The 19,490-nt window shown below is 38.0% G+C and overlaps 2 protein-coding genes across 2 annotated transcripts; both read right to left on the minus strand.

The window, feature by feature from the left end:
• Nucleotides 1–678: 678 nt before the first annotated feature.
• LOC113054346 (MICAL-like protein 2) lies at nucleotides 679–12,235 on the minus strand. The gene is made up of 19 exons (XM_026219831.1): nucleotides 11,904–12,235; nucleotides 10,974–11,022; nucleotides 9,095–9,236; nucleotides 7,924–8,252; nucleotides 7,527–7,657; nucleotides 6,893–7,405; nucleotides 5,746–5,954; nucleotides 5,349–5,427; nucleotides 5,118–5,214; nucleotides 5,025–5,050; nucleotides 4,746–4,771; nucleotides 4,568–4,672; nucleotides 4,263–4,306; nucleotides 4,050–4,173; nucleotides 3,071–3,173; nucleotides 2,832–2,923; nucleotides 1,972–2,083; nucleotides 1,792–1,835; nucleotides 679–1,674 (listed from the first exon to the last, which is right to left on the minus strand). Exons 1-19 carry the CDS (start codon nucleotides 12,044–12,046, stop codon nucleotides 1,589–1,591), a joined length of 2,454 nt encoding a protein of 817 aa, XP_026075616.1. The 5' UTR covers nucleotides 12,047–12,235; the 3' UTR covers nucleotides 679–1,588.
• An 846-nt stretch (nucleotides 12,236–13,081) lies between these two features.
• Nucleotides 13,082–18,132, minus strand: LOC113050042 (paired mesoderm homeobox protein 2-like). The gene is made up of 3 exons (XM_026212756.1): nucleotides 17,654–18,132; nucleotides 16,341–16,498; nucleotides 13,082–15,559 (listed from the first exon to the last, which is right to left on the minus strand). The coding sequence occupies exons 1-3, from the start codon at nucleotides 17,877–17,879 to the stop codon at nucleotides 15,134–15,136; spliced, it is 810 nt and encodes a 269-aa protein (XP_026068541.1). The 5' UTR covers nucleotides 17,880–18,132; the 3' UTR covers nucleotides 13,082–15,133.
• Nucleotides 18,133–19,490: the final 1,358 nt, after the last annotated feature.

A 19,490-nucleotide genomic window follows, 5' to 3' on the forward strand; every position in this document is an offset into this window, starting at 1 on the left:
CAGGACGAATTGTTTTACTTATGAATATTAATGTCCGCCTAATTTGAGGCTGTTGTTAATGCTTGTCGCTAGGAGCTTGGCAAATCAGGTCCCATTCCTGTTAAAACCATGTATTAGACACCCCCCTGACACTAAGCCCTCGCCTTTGATTCCTAATTGCAGGAGTGCGAGCATTTGCAGGAGATGGGCCGCAAAGCTTTAATTAACTCTAATATCACACGTATTCAGTCTCGACTGTCACCCGCATCACGCGTGACGTTCTGCACCAATATCCTCCTCGGCTCCTCTCAGCTAGAGACAGACGGTGTTCCCAAGTTCATGATCACAATTTCATGCATCTTAAATTGGGGATGGATGGCCTGCAAGCAGTGGTGTGATACTAAATGTGAGTAAATTATCTTAACGCATTTGACTAAAACCCATATTAAATGATGGCTATAAACGGACGTTTTACAGCATGAGCAATGATAGGGACAACAATTGTGGTGCATGGAGTCGTTTTAATTCAGAACAAGAAGTAAACTGACTGGAAGTTTGGGATAAACTGGGCATTTTGGTTATTGTGACCATTTCTGCATAAATAGGTTTTCTCGTTTTTGGCCTTCACAATTTAGATTGAGAGAATGTGAGCATGAAGACAGTTGGCGTATATGAAACTAAAATAAAGCTCTGAATTAGTTTTAGGGTACAATAAGAAACTTCATTAAGATTTATTAGAGACTCATTTTAGAAGTCAAATACAATAAATAAGCACAACCATTTGTAAGCATCTCTCAAGAGAACTTTTAAAAACTTCTTAAAACATTCATTTGGTGGGTTTTTCCAAACAGTCAAGTCATATTTAAACACCATGTAAAAGACATCTTTGAAAAAGACTATTTCTTAGATAAGTTAAATGAGGTACATTTTTAATCGAACTAGGTTAGAGGACTTAAAAAGAGAATAAAACCAATAATCCATGCCTTTCCAGCACACAAGATCCGCTACAGTCTAATCTCCAGCTTGATTTAGCTTTCTCAGGAATATAAAATAAGAAACCAGAAAACTCTGCCTGTGCTAATGCATGTGAGCTCATAGTGCCCCCTTCAGGTCACTGCAAGCACTGCATCTTCAAGATCTCTAGATTTAGCAGTTAAATTATCTTTTTAGGGGGTTAAGGTTCAGTTAAGATGCTCCACAGATTCTTGGATGACAGTCAAATAGCGTGCTTCAGCCAGCATTGGGCATCTGTTTGTTTATCTGCTAATATAAGTTATAGTTTATGTCTGAACAAGTGAGGGGGTGACAGGAAAATAAAATGTTTTTTTGAACAATTCAAACTAGCCCACACATTTAAAGGCAAAAGTATAAAGGATCAATATGTTAACTATGAACAAATTAATATAACTAGAATTAGCTTAACCAAATAAGAAGTGAAATAGAACAAAATAAGTTTTTAAACAGAACATTTTGCTCCAAGAACTCAAACGAACTCACTTACTTGCCTGACAGATGCGTGACATTAATCTCACTTTGTTTTAAACCATCTAAGGTCACAAACAGGCTCCAGCTGAACATCTGGATTACTTCACTCCAGCAACTCTCAGATTCACCATCCCATTGAGGCTTTTTTACTTCTGCGTCTAAATAACTTTGAGAAGGATGACTTGCATTTGTTTTTAAACTTCTGAAGACCTGCAACAGGGAAAAAAAAAAAAACAATTTAGGTTAGAATGTAAAAAATGTTCTCTGCCGCTTCAAACGGAAAGTAGACTTGACGAGATAAAAATGTCAAGAGGAATAGGTTCTCACCCAGTCTTTGCATCATCTCATTCAATGTCTGTTGATCCTTCTCCCTTAAAATGTCACATTTTCAGTGTTTTTTATTTTATAAATTAAGTTTATTTTTTTACTTTTGCATGCAAGTGAAGATTAACCACATGTACAAGGATGGCATTTGACATGGAGTGACAGATGGAGTGGTTTCCTCACCTTATCCTGTCCTCCTCCAGCCCTTCAACAATGGCCTTCCTGTCATTTACTATCTGCAGTCTGTTCAACAGCACAGTTTCCCTCTTCTTCTCACCCAGAGTCTTGACTAGTTCTAATATCCAAAAAACGCACACATTAAGGCAAACTTTTTAACCCCAGTCAGTAATACAAAGTGAAAGTAAAAACTGAAGGCGCTTTCAGCATCTGACGCTGCATTAGCGCTGCATATTCTCTCCGAGATGACAAGAGATGAATCTACCGCATCATATGCTGATAACGTCATATATATGTCTTCAATTATTTCATTTGTGGCACGTACATAGTAAAAAAAAAAAAAAAAAAAAAAAAAAAGAAATGTATTTTGCGTTAAACGAGTTGTTTTCGAAAGTCGTGCTTGAAATAATTCAGCTTTTAATTTATTGATGACTGCAGTGTTAATTTTAATTGTAGGCCTATAATTCATCACTTTTCACATCCTGTTAAAATCACAATGCATAATTAAAATCATTACTGATGATGTGAAGCACGGACATGTCTAAGAATTTCTTCCATGCATCACAAGAGATCTAAGAATAAGCATTGTTTGCTCATTTCTAAATGCAGACTTACCATCGCAATTAACCACTAAAACCCAACAAGGCAAAAAGAAGCTGTATAATTTAAAATGTATAATAATACAAATTATGCCCTACAATTTCTCTTGCCATTCATTTAGAAGATTACATTAATCCATCAGGATCACTGGAAGATTCTTCTCAAACAATTGCATTATAAAGACATCGTTCACTTTCCCTAAAATGTCCTGTATGTTTCTAATGGGGGGAAAAAAAGCAACAGTAGTTACCCTGGTTCATTTTTACCTGGTTTACCGATCAATCTCCTGAGCTCTCCTTCTACTCCAGGCTGTTGCTCCTCCAGATCATGTGTTCTTGCTCCGAAACAGATTGAGAAACTGTAAGGTCCAGTTTAAGAGCAAACATCTAGGTACAATGGCTATTTTTCTCCATTTCGTATATAGTCAATATTAAGCATTCTGAAAACGTTTGCATCCAGAAATAGCAGCTGGACAAAAGAGAAACGGAATACAGGGACTACTTACGTGTACATCAACTCTGACTCCCTCAGTATGTAGCTTTGTTTTTTCCCAATCAGGTTAAACCAGTCCACCACCAAGGGATCCAACAGCAGGTCTCCATGACCCTCTGTAAAACAGTCCAAAGTCACAAAAGGACACCAAGGTCCTAACTGCAGTGTTCACATCAAACCACATAAGAGACACTCCACCTCCAGCCACAATTTAAAAGTGCTCTGGAGACGGGCATCTCCAAATACTCACTTTCAACGTCTATTTTTGAGCTATGATTGAATTCTATTTGTCTCCTAATAGAGCACTGTAATGCGGTCTAAAAAACATGTTTTCCATTGACATTGCCTTGAGGTGGTACAAAAAACACACAAGTACAAACTTAATTTGATCAAGTAGTGGTTTCGGCTTTGGTGGGACCGAGAGGCAGTCAGGTATCTAAGAAATCCCACCGGCTGCTAACATCAGGACAGGTGACTGGAGCAGCGGGTCTGAAGATGATATTACCGCGACATGGTGACCTTGAAAAGAGCCAATCAAGTGCCCCTGCCCCATTCAGCTAGCAGCCTCTCACTTCAGCCCACCGCCTCTTCTCCATTTCCATCCCAGCATCCCTCAGGAGGAGAGGGAGCTTCCCCTGCGCCTCGTCTCATTTGGCCCTGGCAACTGGAATGGAGAGCCCTTTTTATTGGCCACGGCCTTCCCCTAAAGGCTACATCAGAATTCCATCTCTCAAGTGGACGGGCTCCGCTAACAGGTTTGGAATGAGTGAACCACTCACACTATTACATGCCATCGAAAACACACCAAATGGATCTCAAATTGTACCGAAAGGAACATCTGATGTCCTGACAAGCTTTTGCCCTAAACAACCTTGAAATAATAAATATATATAAAAAAAAATAAACATTCAGGACCTTTAAAATTCAACTCAAACTTAAACTTTCAGAAATACTGAGTGCTACCATTACATTAGCTACATCTGATCTCAAACCTTCTTCATAAATGCGAAGTCTCCTCTCTAACTCCACCCCTTCGTTCTCCAGATTGTACAGCTTGTTCTCAATGTCCTGCAACTCTATTGAGATCCGATCTGGTGTGATGTGGCAAGGCTTTATCTAAAAAGACAAACAAATCAAACTGAAAGCCATAGGGAGAAGACGGTTAATTTAGAAAAGGAGAGCATTCAAGTTTTGCTATAACTTACTGTGGGCAAGCCATTTTTCGATGAAATCTTTCCATTGTCGTAACCTAAAGTGATAAACACTGATTTATAGTGTATATGAAAAGCTGAAGGCTAAACGTGGAGATCAAACATGCAAAAGAGGTTTCAAATAGCTCACCAAAAAAAAATATATATATATATTGAGGCAGATTGACCAAGCCTCTGTTTTCCATACAAGTAAACGGATTTACTTTAATAAATTGAAAATAAAAACAATAAATAAAAAAAGTAATAATAGTACTACACCTTAAAGAAATAATGATTGCATAATTATAGAACCTGCTTACTTGATGTCACCGACCAGCAGCGAGGTTGTTTTGGAGATGAAGGTTTGTGACAGGACTGAGAGCGCAAGATACATGAGGACAATGAACAGTCAGGACCTTTAGAACCTACGGACAGAGGAGGAGTATGATCAAACGCAAATCTTACTATGTGACAACTGAAGAAGTGGCCTGGACTTACCCTGAACATCATAGGTCTCAACAGAACTGTTGGAGTAACAAGAGGCTTGGCATTATTAGATCTATCAAAAGCAAAGGAACCTTACTTTACTGAAAACTACTGAAACGGCAAGTACGATACTAATATATTAAACATACATTGAAGTAGCAACCCGAAATAGCATTTTCTTGGAAAACAGTACAATAATCTAGATAACTTACAACTTCAAAATGTATTTTACTGTGTATGACAGTCTCATAAGCATAATTTTAAACCAACATGCAGTAAGCAGGCCCTCACCTTATATACAGTAGAAGCAAACAAAGCTAAAAGAACGATCATCTGAGGAACTCAAAGAAAGAGCGCAGCGTTTCAGAGGGGGTTGGTTTAGGCGCAGCACTCCTTGGGACTGGTGAGGATTGGGGATAGAGTAAGAGGATGCACTCTGAGGCAGTCAAACACTATGGGGGAGACAGGAGGCATCCGCCTGCTAGAGGATGGATACATGAAAGGCCCCACTGTCAGTACTCCAGCTCTCATTGCAGCTCACACCCGAGTGACTCTGCCGGCTTCCCCTCGTGTGGATTAGAAAGCAACAGGGATAGCTAGGCTGATCGAACTTACTTGAGTCTTGGTCCATTTGGAACTGCCTTTGGCTTTGATCTCCAGTCAGTTGGGGCTTCGCAGCTCTGAACGTCTTTGGCTGAAGTCGAGAGAAGAGAAGAAAATCATGGCAAACAAAACAAGCACAAGTCGCACAATATGAAATTATGCCATTTGAAGCCATGCCGTTAAATGGAAAGGTTAAAAATACTACAGGGTGGAAATCAGTCTTAAGATTCAATCGTATTCCTGTGGACTACATGAAAAACAATGGATGCTGGTCTGTGTCTTAATTTAGCTTCTTTCCTGCCTATATTCCCGTCTCTTATTGTGTATGTTTATGGTAATATTTCCCATGCGACCTTTAGAAACCATTAAAGAAAAAACATACAAAAGGTCATCTGTGAGTGAACACCACCTTTGGCAGTAGAGAGCAGCAGGGATGGAGGTCTGTTGCGCTCCTTGCTGATGGCACTGAGGTAGAGGGATACTTTGGTGCTCATGCCACTATTGCTGGTAGCAGAGGTGGTTGAAGTGACCTGAAAGGAGCTCCTTCCTGTTGCATCTCGTCCGTGTAACTCCTGCCTCCAGCCAGAGACTTCAGCGGAAGAGCATCTGATTTTTATCCTGGGAGAGATGGTAACAAGTGTCACTTAAATTCAGCATTCACACTAGGATCATACATACGATAGATGCACCTGCTGTACTGATATACACTCCTGTACGTTTGGAACATTCAGAAAAGGACCCATTACATCAATCAAGAGACAGCAAAACATTAAAAACAGATTCTTTTTGAATGATAAGAAGTTTCTTTAGCAGCAAATCAGCATATTAGCATAATTTCTGAAGGATCACGTGACACTGAAGAAAGAGTAATGACTGCTAATAATTTGGCTTAATCGCAGGAATTAACCACGTTTTAAAATACATTCCAAAGAAAAGTTATTTTAAATAGTATTTGAACAATATTTACACTTGTATACTGTATTTGTAGTGAATGAGACAATAACTTACCAACCCCATACTTTTAAATAGCAGTGAACTATAGAATGACATTTTAGCGTTTAACGCCTTTTAGCGTTCTTAAATGTCTTGGACATTTTTCAGTGAGTTAAGCAATATTTTACACTTGTTTTCAAAGCTGCCTAGACACATTTTTAACATCAACATAAGTATCATCACCTTCATAATCTTTGTACTCTACACATAAAACAGTTTAACCTACTACAATTCAACTTTTAACCTTATTTTTAAGCAATTCGTCATGCTAGAATGCGATGCTAATAAATAACCATATTTTAATCATAGATTAGTTGTGGGAACTTTTGGCATCGGAGGAAAACTGTTTAAAGAGGTGTAAATGCATTAACTGAAGTGAGGTATTTGCCAAATCAAGGTTATTAACCATCTAAATAAATACAGTATGTAAACCCTTCTGTTAACATTCTTATTTGCATTAGTACAGTGAAAAATCCTGAAACCAAAACACCAAAGATTATTTTACGAACCAGATCGACAATAATACTGTAAGCCATGACAGTAATGATTAGTTGGTCACTCACTGCCTCTGTGCTCCTGGGTCAGAATTAAGCGCATTGTTGTTATTCGTGTTTCCTTCAAATAGTTTTCCATTTGTCAGTGCATTGGTTGGGTCTTTCTCCTCCATCTTCAGACTCGTGTTCTGATTGGTGCAGGACTCTGAGGGGCCTGACTGCTGTCCTGTGGTGGATCGATGCTCTGCTGAAGGACCACAGGACTGAAAAAACTTCTGCCTGGCTTCCTGAGTCCTCTGAGCAGAGGCGGTCCATGACTGCGGAGCAAGACTGAGCTCCACGGGTCGGGGCACAGCTTTGATTGGTGCAGATAGTACAGATGTGTAGCGCTTGGAAGATGGCTGATCGCCAAGGTCAGATTTGGATACCAAATCAGTAAGCGTAAAGCCACTGCTCTCACAAGGCTGAACAGTAGGCTTGAAATCATTTTGGCCGTGTTGGTGAATGATGCAGACCAGTGAGCCATTGTCTGCTCCCAGTTTATATGCCCCAGATTTCAGTGTGCCATAGCATACACTACACCTGTGTAAAAAAAAAAAGTTAGTTGCATTAATTGTTACATAGCAATAAAGTAACTAAACAGTGCAGTTACATGCTAAAGTTTAATAGTGACGGTTCCCAAGGAACATCAATGAAGACTCACTTAAAGCAGCTCCGGTGGTAGAGTTTTCCATCCACCAGGTGTCTCTGGACCAGATGTACATGATTTCCACATACTGCACAAACACTGTTCAGCGTGCCACTTTTATTTGAATTCTCCACCAAAACAGCTTTCTACAAAAGAACAGAGGAATGAAAAGAAGTGAAAAAATAGGTTAAATTAGACAAATTCAATAAAATACACTTGAAATAATAAAAAAAAAGTTAAATAAATTTAAAATACAATTTAAATTATAAACCAAGACAAATAAAATCTCTCTGCAAGCCGAAAATCAGTTTCAAAATCATGACCGATAGAATTATTCTAAATTCACTTTTATAACTAGGATTAGACCAAATCGCTTTGAAGCGGAATAATCAAGGGAAAGCCGAACTGACACCTTCTCAGCGTCTCGGTGTGGCTGTGGAGATCTCGTTCTGAGTGGCGTGCCGGGAGCCTGAACACATTTTGGCCCTGGAGATTTCTGCCGGTCTGTGCCAGTCTGCCGAGCTGGAGTAGCTACAATGTGCTTCTCTGGAGCACTTTTCTGGATGTTAATAGATGTAGGACGGTGGTCGCTGATATTTTTTGGCATTTCAGTTCGAGGAGGACGGTTCTCTGTGTTTGTTTTAAGATTGTGGTTTTTGGCAACCACAGGCTGATTCTTCTTCTCTGATGGCATCCCCTTTGAGACCTCAGCATGTCGTTTGATACCTCCTACTCCCCCGACTGAGAAAAAGAAAGCCATTGAGAAGAAAGTCTAAGAAATATGAATACGTTAGATAGGAGTCACACACTAAAATTATTTCAGCAGTTAACAGCAAGCAACCTGTACACACTATGCATATTTGACAGTAACCACTGACTTGCATTGTGTAGAAAAAAATACTTTGTTAGTGGCTACAATCAACTGTTTGGTTACCAACATTTCAAAATATCTTTTGCTTAACAGAAAAACAAACTCAAAGAGGTTTGGAATGACATGAGGGTGAGTAAATGACATGTTTTATAAAGCTAACTATAAAGTTACAAAAGAAACTGTTGAATTTACCAGATGTATTTACATTTACAGTTAAAATTAGAGTATTAACTAGTTTTTTTTTAAATGAATACATTTTTCCAATATTTTCTAGACATTTTCAAAATAATTTTAGGAACCATGCCTGACAATTTTTTTTTTCCTTCCATAAAACATTTTCTTTTTACAGTGTCGAATACCAAGATCCAAGTGGATCATGCTGTAAAGAAATACTGTATCCTACAATGCAACACACACAGCTTAATTCATTTCATCCAACTGCCCAAAGTTTAAATCAGTCATTCATGATTGGGTGCCACTAGCAGAGTTAAACATGCAATGAGGTCTTGTGACTATTGCATACTTCTGTTGGAAATGCTTGTGGCATAAGGCATGCTTCACATACTGCATCCTACAAATATGCTATTAAACAGTATGTGGTAGAGTACCATTACATTCTGAACATAGTACAGTACTTAAGTCCCTGCGATTTTTTAAAAAAAAGTGCCTTTTACTTCAGAACCACTCTGATGGTGCATAAACGCAGCCTTACTTGGCGAGCGGCCGTGGAAGTAATTATAGTATTGCGAGACATATGTGAGGATGCTGAGTCTGTCTGGGACAGGCAAAGCCACCATGTCCTCTGCATCCAGAAGAGCTGGGATTCCCAGATGATCTTCAGCCACACGGAACGCCTGCAGCACATCAGATGTCACAAATCAGCCATTAAGTGCACAGCTATAACACCACATAATAGGAGGATGAATCCCTACAGAAGAAAACAACAATTAGATGCCCAAGAAGACAAGCACTCTGTGTTTATAACCACTGAACATGCTCATTCAACATGACCTCATACGATTGTTTTAGGCTGCTGATATCATGCGGTGGAAACGGGTTTTCTAGGGAAAAGGCACTTGGCCAATTAACTGTAAACACAGACAAGGCACAAAAAGGAAGACGTCAGAAATAGAATAGGCCAGTGAGCAACACATCAACACAGCCCGGGCTGGGAGTGCATAATGAATAGCACATTTCCTGTGTGAGCAGCAGCCTGGGAACAGGGACAGGACGGGGGGATACCAGGGCATTGTTAAAGGACTGACCTAGAAACACTCATTCAATTTTACAGGACAGCTGAAGAGAGGCAGAATATTCTCCACAATGCAGCAGGTGCAACTTCCTGTTTCTCTTTTGTGTTACAGCACTGAGGGGCTGATGGTATGAAATAAGCATTTCAGGTAAATATTGGCTGGGTTTAAACACTGCACACTTGTGGAAGTTACTGGCATGTAAATGCACAGATGTACTAACATTGTAAAAACAGTAGTAGAACAAAGGGTAAGTTAATCTTGACAGAGAGGATCAGGTGCCTGAATGTCACCCTTCTTTATAATGCATTAACTGGACAGAATCCACACAGCTCGGGTTCAAGTGCCACAGCTGAGACCCACCTACAGAAGTGGTGAGTGTTTGTAATAGATCTCAGAGTGTGTGGCTTATAATCTACAGTCTCTGAGGAAGCAATGTGAGGAACAGCTCATCATTATGGAAAAAAAGTCCCAGTTGTGGGTACGTCTTACCATCTCAATCTCATGGAAGGACTTCCTGACAGGGATGAGAAATAATTATGGGTCACAAGTCCTGGTCGGACAACATCACTACCCTCAAACTACCCTTTCCTGCAGGCTAAAGCTAACAATATCAGACTGAAAAATTGTTGATTCAGTTCAATTGATACAAGTCTGAAACTTCAGATATTTCACTTCAAGACGATGCTCGTAGACCCTAAAAGGATATCTTTATTGTGCCAAAAGCTACGGCTGGAAGACTCAACCTATAAATAGGGCCTTTAACGGAGCGACAAGTCTCATCCATTTAAGAACTCTGCATAGAAGGGATCACATGCATTTCACAAGCTATGAGAAAAAGGGACTTAAAGGGATAGTTCACCCGGCTGAACCACTGATGTCACATGGACCATTTTAACAATGTCCTTGCTATGTTTCTGGGCTTTGAACGTGGTAGTTCCCAAGCGGTCAAAACAAGGTCAGAAAGCTCTTGCATTGCATAAAAAATATCTTAATTTGTGTTCAGAAGTTGAATGAAGGTCTTACGGGATTGGAATGACATGAGTGTGAGTAATCTATGACCGTTTTAATTTTTGAATGATCTATCCCTTTAAGCACTCTTGTTTATATCAATAAGTGAGAAACAAAGATATAAAGTACATAAGGCTGGGTTACAAACAAATAAACAGTCAACAAAAAAAATAATGAACATTCAAACGTGTGTGCATTATCACGGGACTGTAGCGTACCACACATCTTTACATGATACACCTAAAACTGGCAGCAAAACACACATTATGGGTCACTCTGCATAAGGTCTGTCGTAGCTTTCTATGATCAAGGCCAAACAGAATAACTTACCAAGTGATTGTTGTAATACACATCGTCTTTGGAAAGGGACTCAAAGTTTCTGAATGAAAACAAGGACATTAGTCACCAGACAGACAGGGAAACCATGAGAAGTGTTACTATACACTGCTAATGATAAATTAAGCTGAACAAAGTTTAATAAAAAGGTGTTATCTGCATCAAATTAAATATTATATTGTGGTCATTTTAAAAGGTCACACATTCTACAATATTAAATACATCATAACCAGTAGGTCTAAAAAACAAAATAAATAAAAAAGTTAAGCTGAGAATGAATAAATAGCAAGTGCATATGGACAGGTGTCCCATAAAACACCCATAGAGAAGATTTTGGGATAAAAATGCAAATGTATATCATGTGATTTGTCTTGATAAATGAATGTGTAAATCTTAGGTCCTATGGTTAGTCACTATTTTCACCGTTTTTTTTTTTTCCCTTCACTAGCTTATTTATACTAGTCCTGTAAAGTGGCATACAAATATTCAATACGGTCTTTATAAAGTTAAAAAATTAAAAAAGTTATTGCAGGATGTCAACCTGCTGTCATAACTCTATTGCAGAATAATGAACTTACAGAAGCTTTAGTAACAGTCAGCTACATGTAAAAACAAAAATTCATGTGTAATTTTACTCCCTTCATCTCAAAGTTCTGAACTGTTCCTTGCCATTTTGCAACCGGTTTCAACATGTTATCTACTCCAAAAAAATAATTGGGACAAATTCTACAATAAGCATCCAAACATGGATTCATGTCTGTTCACATAACAAATACATGTTTCACATCCAATTTACACACTTAATATCTTTGAACTCGTATCCTCATAAAGACAAAGTTTGATACTTCAATCTCAAGAAGTCGTGAACAACATCTATATTCGAATCAATGAAAAAGTATAAATAAGCGACTCTCTCTATCTCACATGAGGTCCGGTCTGAACTTGTGGACCAGAGCGCAGAAGGCGAGTCCGTCTCTGAAAGAGGTGCTCATGTTGCTGATGGTCACATCTCTGTACCCCTCGCACTGAACCTTACACCACTGCTGAAGCGCCTTGATCGCCGTCATCCTCGCCAAAACGCACGGCAGATTGAGTCTATTAAATGACAGGAAGAGAAAAACGTCGTTTGTTCGACGAAACAACGGAGCTTGGAAATAAAAGACTGCAGAGACTCTGAAGGAAAATCCCAGTGAAAGGGAGTAAAAACTGTAACCCTCGTCTCCTCAGAGCTCTTCACTTCAGCACAGCGACTCTGGCACCTGTGGAACAGAGCAAATGAAGGGGGAGGAGCCTCAAATCATCAATAATTAAACGATAATTGCTTTATTAGATATTTCGCTCGCTATAAATCGATGCTATATTGCAAGCCTGTCCTTAAAAAGACTTATTGAATGTGACGAAACTAAGGCCTACCTTAGCAAATGTTATTGCAACTTATGTGTCACTGTTAACATACTGGATAAAATATTAAACTCAGATTTGTAGGGATAGAAATGGTTATTTTGTCATAAAATAAATTTTAGGTTAGCATGCAATAGAATCATTTCAATAACTTTTAACATAAAAACACACACACATGTTATTTGAAACAAAGACTTTGAATTTGTATGTAGGTTTCATGCACAAAATAGAAGGTTGCTCCAAATTTTGCGGCTTTAAAATATATTTAAATCTTTAAAGCAGCTGGGAAATAAAAGAAAATTTTTTAAACTCTCCAAATTACTTGAAGTATATAGCCTATTTATAGACATTTTAACTAAATGTTTTAGAATTTCTATTTATATTTTGGTATTTATATTTATTATATAGATCAAAAGGTTAAAAAGCATTTAAATAAATGTCAGTTTGACACCATGTAAGCACTTGCTATCTATCCCTCTCTGAGCAATGACTTTAACTCTTTATTCTGACCTGTTAGGTTCTATAATAAAGTTTCAATGTTTTAACTCGATCAGACTACTTATCTGACAGTCGGGTGAATACTTTATAAAAAATACTTCCTTAAAAAAATACTTCCTTAATGAAACGCATTCATTTGTTCAAGAACATTGCTCTTGAGGTACTTCATAACAAGAATGACCCATATTTTTGACACAGGTGGTTTAAACGTGGAATATGTTTATGAAGAAACCACAGGGGGCTGCAGAGGATGTTTACAACAATCAGCATAAATCAGTTCAAATTATTGCTGCATATGAATGTTTACAATGGCCTCTTAACAAGGTCACACTGCCCATCTCATTTGTGGATATAAACCCTGGGAAATAAACCAAAAAACATTCCTCCTGTTTTACTATAACTAATAAAACAGACATATATCGCTTTAAATGGTCTAACCCTTCCTTAATAAACATAATACCTGCAATTAACATTATAAGAAGTGTATAACTGTAGTGTAGACAGAAATACCATCACCGTTCAGCTTTCCCAAGGCTGAGAGAGATTGTTTTCAGTGTAATTTTAGATGGTCCACCTCCTCTGATGGTTTTAAGTTTAATTTAGGTAACCCACGGTGTGCATCTCAAGTTGTGGATGGGTGCAGAGTCAATGGGATCATTTATAGCTTGACACCGGACTTCAGAAAGACAGAAACCGGAGTATGACAAAGCTGTGCCAATCTGAGCTCTTGTTGCACATTAAATCCATTTCTCATGCACAATATCCCCATAGACTTCAATACTGTTGGTGTAAGAGAGTAAAGACTGTTCTGATCAAACAGACCTGCTTCATGTCAAAACAAGATGCCCTTAAACTCAAGAGCACCTGATTGCCCAGAGGAGGGCACTCTTACTCCACACTGGCTCTAAAGACCTAAAGACTAATGCAGTTTTGGGCTCTTCAACAAGGGCTTTGGATGCACAAACATTGAATGAAGCTGACTTTATGATTCTTCTGATCCCACAGGAAATTCCATAACAGAGGACCTTTATATTCATTGGACATGTAGCAGTTGCTCATTCCATTTAATTCATTAATGCAGAAATGTCCTTTTTTTGGTTTAATGATCCCTTTAAATAGCAGATTTTCTTAAAAAACAAACAAACATGCCAATGTTAGTCATGAAACGTGAAATAAACATTGATTTCAAAAAATATGCAATAATTACAGTATATGAACAAATGTTCAGCACAATCAACATCTACTGAGGAGGAAAATACATATAAAAAGTGTGTTGCAGTCTTTAAAAAGCACACTTGTCAGAAAAGGCAGGCAGTTTTCAGCCGTCCCTATTGTGTTTAGGGAGGGCCTGTGGCAGCTTGCAGACATCCTGTGTTTTCACGCAGGGTAACAGGATAGCTGATAGAGGAGTTGGCCATTGATGAGATCACCACGAGCTGCTTCTTTTAGCTCCTCTTGTTCACTAGCTGTCAGTCCAACAACATTTGAGAAAACGCTGTTGTAAACGTCCAGTGTTGGCATAAAGCGAAGCAAGCAACCTCACACATTTTTTTTTTTTACATTTAGTTTTAAAGGCGGTTTATAAATTGCTACTAATTATAATTAAAGAACATTCAAAATACTACTAATATGTAAAAAGAGAGAATAATTCTAAAAGTAAATAAATGTCACATTTGTTAAAAAAAATAAAAAAAATTACTATGGACCCTTTTCACAGATTATGTTGATGCATTTCCACAGATATTAATATTGTAAATACAGGGTTTGTATTTAATTTTTTTTTTAAATCTAGTGTACAATTATAACACAGTACTTTTTACTATAATACAATGAAATTAAATTACATAAAAATACTTTAACACTGCAGCATGTTTCTCTTCTCCAATCAATCTCTTGATCATTTTTCCTTGTTGGTTAACTTGTAGCAACACCATCCTGAATTTCTCTTTTGCTATTGGGGTAAAAAGGAGTTTATAAAGTTTATATTAACTGCTTTGGAAGTCTACCCAGCTATGACGATGACTTCTGAGAACCCTGGAAATTTTGTAAAGTGTCTATTGGTTTCACAGATGACACATGATATTGTGACAATCTAAGAAGCACAAACAATACAGAGTGAAGAAATTCGCTGTTCTCAGTCACACTGTTTAACCTCATTGCGTGTATAATTGTGCATAATAATAAATAATTAATTTAATGGGATTTTTAATGTGCCCTGTGTGATACGGAGGTAATGTTTAATGGCTGCATCTGTTTCAGTCTCTTTCCAGGCCTGTGGCAGATACCTGTGTCTTCATCTTCCTCTCTCTGCTGGTCTTGGCCACAGTGCTGTGGATCTCTGCCTCATAGTCCCTGGCCTTAGCCCTCAGTTTGGCAATGCTACAGCAGCGGAAGTCCTCCGGACTGGGCATCTCTGACCCCTCCTGATCTCTGGGCCGCTGAAGCATGTCGCTCACGGGGCTGTGGATAGCTGATGAGGAGGGTTTGGACCAAGTGGGGCTTCCTCTCTCCTGTTTCCTGTCCCAGTCTGGGCTGCTGCTGCTGTGGAGCTCTGGAGCTGTGCTCCTGCTGGACGAATCTTCCTGTCTGTCGTCACTGTCGCGCCGGCCGCACTGCTCTCCTGCCTGACTCTGGAGCTTCATCTGCCTGCGCATTTTAGCCCGCCGGTTTTGAAACCACACCTATGGGAACAAAAGGAAAAGATATTGTTATTTTTATTGTGCGTTAGATAAATATTGATATCAGTTTCATTTTCCAGTATGCATCTCAAGTAGCTTTTTCTTATTTTAAGAACTGTTAGTGGAAAAAAAAAATACTAAAAAATCATTAGGAAAATCAAAATTCATTAAGAAAAAAAAAAATTCTTCATTACAGTTTTGATTTTCAAGTAAATTTCTCTGATTTTAAGAATAAATTTTTTCGATAGAACATTTAAAAATAGCTCATTAAGAAAATCATTTGAAAAATCTAAATAGCTTTTTCCTTTTCCATTTTTTCTTGTAAATTAGATTTTGTATATTTTTAGTAGAATTTTTTTTAGTTAAATCATCAAAAATGAAAGATTTTTCTTTTATTATTCATCAAGAAAATTTATATTTTTTTTCAGCCTCTCAAGTAGGTTTCTTAACTTTATTAGTAGAAAAATATAGAAATTACTCATTAAGAAAAAAAAATAATAATAATATATATAAATAATACATATATATTTACTTGAAAAAAGAAAATGTATGAAAAAATGAAAAAAATATAAAATACATAATATTATTTAGAAGATTCTAAATGTTATCATATCACTACAGCATTTCCTCACTGAAAATGTTAGAGACAAAACAGCACTTTAATGAAGAACGATGCAGCACATTTTGTAAAATAAAAATAATAATCTTAGCAATGGTTCCGAGAAATCTTTAATATTCCTATTCCATGCATCTCAACAGTCAAAGAGATTGAAGCGATGTCAACCTGCACTCTGGCCTCGATCAGGTCCAGTCTGAGGGCCAGGGCTTCTCTCATGAAGACGTCTGGGTAGTGGGTGCTCTCGAAGGCCTTCTCCAGCTCCTCCAGCTGCCAGCTGCTGTAGTTGGCCCGAGCTCGCCGCTGCTTCACTGGCCGGGGTTCATCTGGAAGCCACATCACAGCCACCAATTAGACAATTGCCAGAGGCTGACAAGGAACTAATGGCTCTAGATTGGATAATTAGCGCAGCGTTCATTAAGCCCTCTTCAGCAGAGCCGGATAATTGATTGTTAGTCACGAGTTGTTAGCCAATCCTTTGTAAACATTTTGAATCCTATTAAATACTGTAAAATGAGGATGGACAATTATGAGAGAATATGATTCACAAATGGCCTCTCTTAATGAATGCTATGTTTTATTAAGAGCACATCACCTAAATAAATATACAACGCCCAGAGCTACCTCCCTAGCTTTCTGCATTACAACACATTATATTAGAGAGCAAATTTACATATTTGCATATATTGCAACTCTCTTTTAAACACATGATTCTGATTAGCCAGTTATTAAACTGTAATTGATTGTTGTCATGACTTCCTTAAATGTCTCTCGCATCAGTATTTGGCCTCTTTCTTAAGACATAATGAAGTGATTTTAACTCAAAATATATTTATTTATTTAGCAAGTAGTCTTATAATAAATACTATAATAAATGATATAATAAAATAATCAATAGCAGGGTGATAAATGATCTTCAAGAAACGACTAAAGACACATAATTTCTATCCTTTAACACTAACTCTCTCTACTCCATCTACTTGTTTTCTTTTTTATTAAAACAACTTGACCATCTAATACTAGCACTCTCTATTCTATTTACTTTTCTTTTTATTTATAAAAAAAGTTACAATCTAATATTAGCACTCTATTCCATTTCTATTCTACAGTATCTAATTATTTTCTTTTTTATTAAAGAAAACTTGACCTTCTAACACTGATGTACTCTCTATTCTATTCTATTCTATTCTATTCTATTCTATTCTATCTACTTGTTTACTTATTAATTATAAAAAACATGGCCCTCTAACACTAACTCTCTCTCTAATTCCTATAATTGATAAGTGATTGATAAGAGGGAAAATGAATTTTTTATTTATAACTGCTTGTTCTCTGTAGGGTCTGACAATTCTATATATAAAAAGTTCTCCTTTTTGCCTCTCACATGAAAATGAAAATCGTATTTAACACAAACAATCAAATAAAAGATGCCATATTAGATGTTACAACAAAAATGCGATATAAGGTTGCAATGAGCTCACCGATATTCTCCGCATGTTGTCCTGTGGACTGAGCGGCCAATAGCAGAGCCTGTTTACAGGGCTCGGGCTGCAGGTAACTGCGCAGGAGCTCGTAGCTGAGCAGCGGCCCGGGGATGAAGATCTGTGGTGAGGCCAACCTGCTGGGAAACGCTGGGAAGAAGTGTGCAGCCGAAGAGTGGAAGACCGCAGAAGACAGAGGAGACACCAAATGCCCAGTGCCAAACATGGCCCAACTTCAACAAGGTCCTTTCAGTCCAGAAATAGATTTGTGTACGTGATGAACGGTCTCTTTAGGCTTGTTACAGAAGAACAAACCAGAGATCCAGCAGCAAGAGAACTTTTTAGAAGATCCAGAGTCAAGACAACTTTTCTCACCTGAGTCAGGTGTGAGTCCCACCCTCTCCCTGAGTCACATGACTCACCTATGACCACTCATCCTATAAAACAGGGCCGGGTTTGAAGGAAATGACCCAATCATAGGGGACCACTGATTCCATGCTTCATTTAAGAGATGTTTCTTCTAGCATCACTCTTCAGCAGACGTCCAGCGGTGACACCTAATGCCTCCTAATCCACACCTCGGTTACTCTGAAAGAGTAAATGAGTAATATCCCACCATTTCTGTTTGGGGAGGAGTAGAGTATATGGAAAGGCCTGTCATTCTGAAGTGTTCCATAGACAAGTTCAGGCACTCTTCAGCTTCTGTGTTCACTTATTAATATGACAAAGCAGACTTTTGCAATCGGAATGTGGCGAGAAAATGGGGAAAAGCACCGTTGCTGATCCTCAAACGCTTTCAAAGACACGTACAACCGCCAGGGAGACCTGTTTGTCACTCTCACTCTGTTGTCGGCGTACAAGGGTTACATATTAAAAAACAGCGATATAACAGATGCATATTAAATCATTAAGGAAGAATCAAAAGGTTCACAGCTGAGAAACGCTCAGTAAGAAAACTCAATGCAAACAGAGCTCCAGTTAAAACCTGCAGAGAGTGCAAACAAACAGTCTCTGTTTACACAGTAAACACATCAAACTAATTGGCCCACATAATTGACATTCATTTACAAGCCCATTTGCAGCATTTGGGTGTTTTGTATGACATTCATTTGCGATGACTAAAAGAAAAAAAAATCCTTTAGGAAAGGCTTTGATGAGTTTTCATAATCAACATGCCTCTCTTTGGCAAAATCTTCTCTTTTTTTCATCTGAAATGGAGAATGCGTGGCATTAACTGGGAATTCTGCTGTCAGATTAAAACCTGACGCCTTTGTTCCAAAAGACGTCTAAGCCTGTTATCTCACTCAAAGCCTTCTTCACATTAAGAATAAGATCACCTGTCCAAACAAGGTGTATTGTTCAGTCCTGAGCTAAGGACAGAGTTCACTAACAATGGTTTTGGGTCATGGATCTCCGGTCTTTGAAAACAGATCACTTTCCAAACTAAGACCAAATTGTACTTAAGAGAGAAATGCCACACTATTTTTTGACAGCATGTCAAACGGGCTGAGGAAATTCTGAGTGAGAATTATGCACTCGCGGTTACATACATTTTTCACACAAAACTGATGTCATCCTTTACTCACCCCCATGTTTTTTGAAAGCCTCTATGGCTTTTGTTTTTTCTGTAGAGGCCCAAAAAGTATATTTCTGAAGAATATCATATTTGATGAGAATTAAGGTGTCAAGTTCCAACATTGATAAAGCGTTTTGAAAGTGGTTCATATGACTTCAGAGTTCATATAAGAGAAATGGAGATGTCATGAATGATTCATATTTTCCAATTAATCAACCATCTAATAAACCACAAAAACTTTAACCTTCAATCACTTTTCAG

Source organism: Carassius auratus, chromosome 3, assembly GCF_003368295.1.
Source record: "Carassius auratus strain Wakin chromosome 3, ASM336829v1, whole genome shotgun sequence".
Lineage (NCBI taxonomy): Eukaryota > Metazoa > Chordata > Actinopteri > Cypriniformes > Cyprinidae > Carassius > Carassius auratus.

Coding starts and splice junctions, on each gene's coding strand:
- LOC113054346 (XM_026219831.1), bottom strand. CDS start 12,046: ATGACGGCGATCAAGGCGCTTCAGCAGTGGTGTAAGGTTCAGTGCGAG. Junction 7,658..7,923: donor CACACCGAGACGCTGAGAAG/GTGTCAGTTCGG, acceptor GTTCTTTTGTAG/AAAGCTGTTTTGGTGGAGAA. Junction 2,084..2,831: donor GAGATTGATCGGTAAACCAG/GTAAAAATGAAC, acceptor TTTGGATATTAG/AACTAGTCAAGACTCTGGGT.
- LOC113050042 (XM_026212756.1), bottom strand. CDS start 17,879: ATGTTTGGCACTGGGCATTTGGTGTCTCCTCTGTCTTCTGCGGTCTTC. Junction 16,499..17,653: donor ACAACATGCGGAGAATATCG/GTGAGCTCATTG, acceptor TGTGGCTTCCAG/ATGAACCCCGGCCAGTGAAG. Junction 15,560..16,340: donor TGATCGAGGCCAGAGTGCAG/GTTGACATCGCT, acceptor TTGTTCCCATAG/GTGTGGTTTCAAAACCGGCG.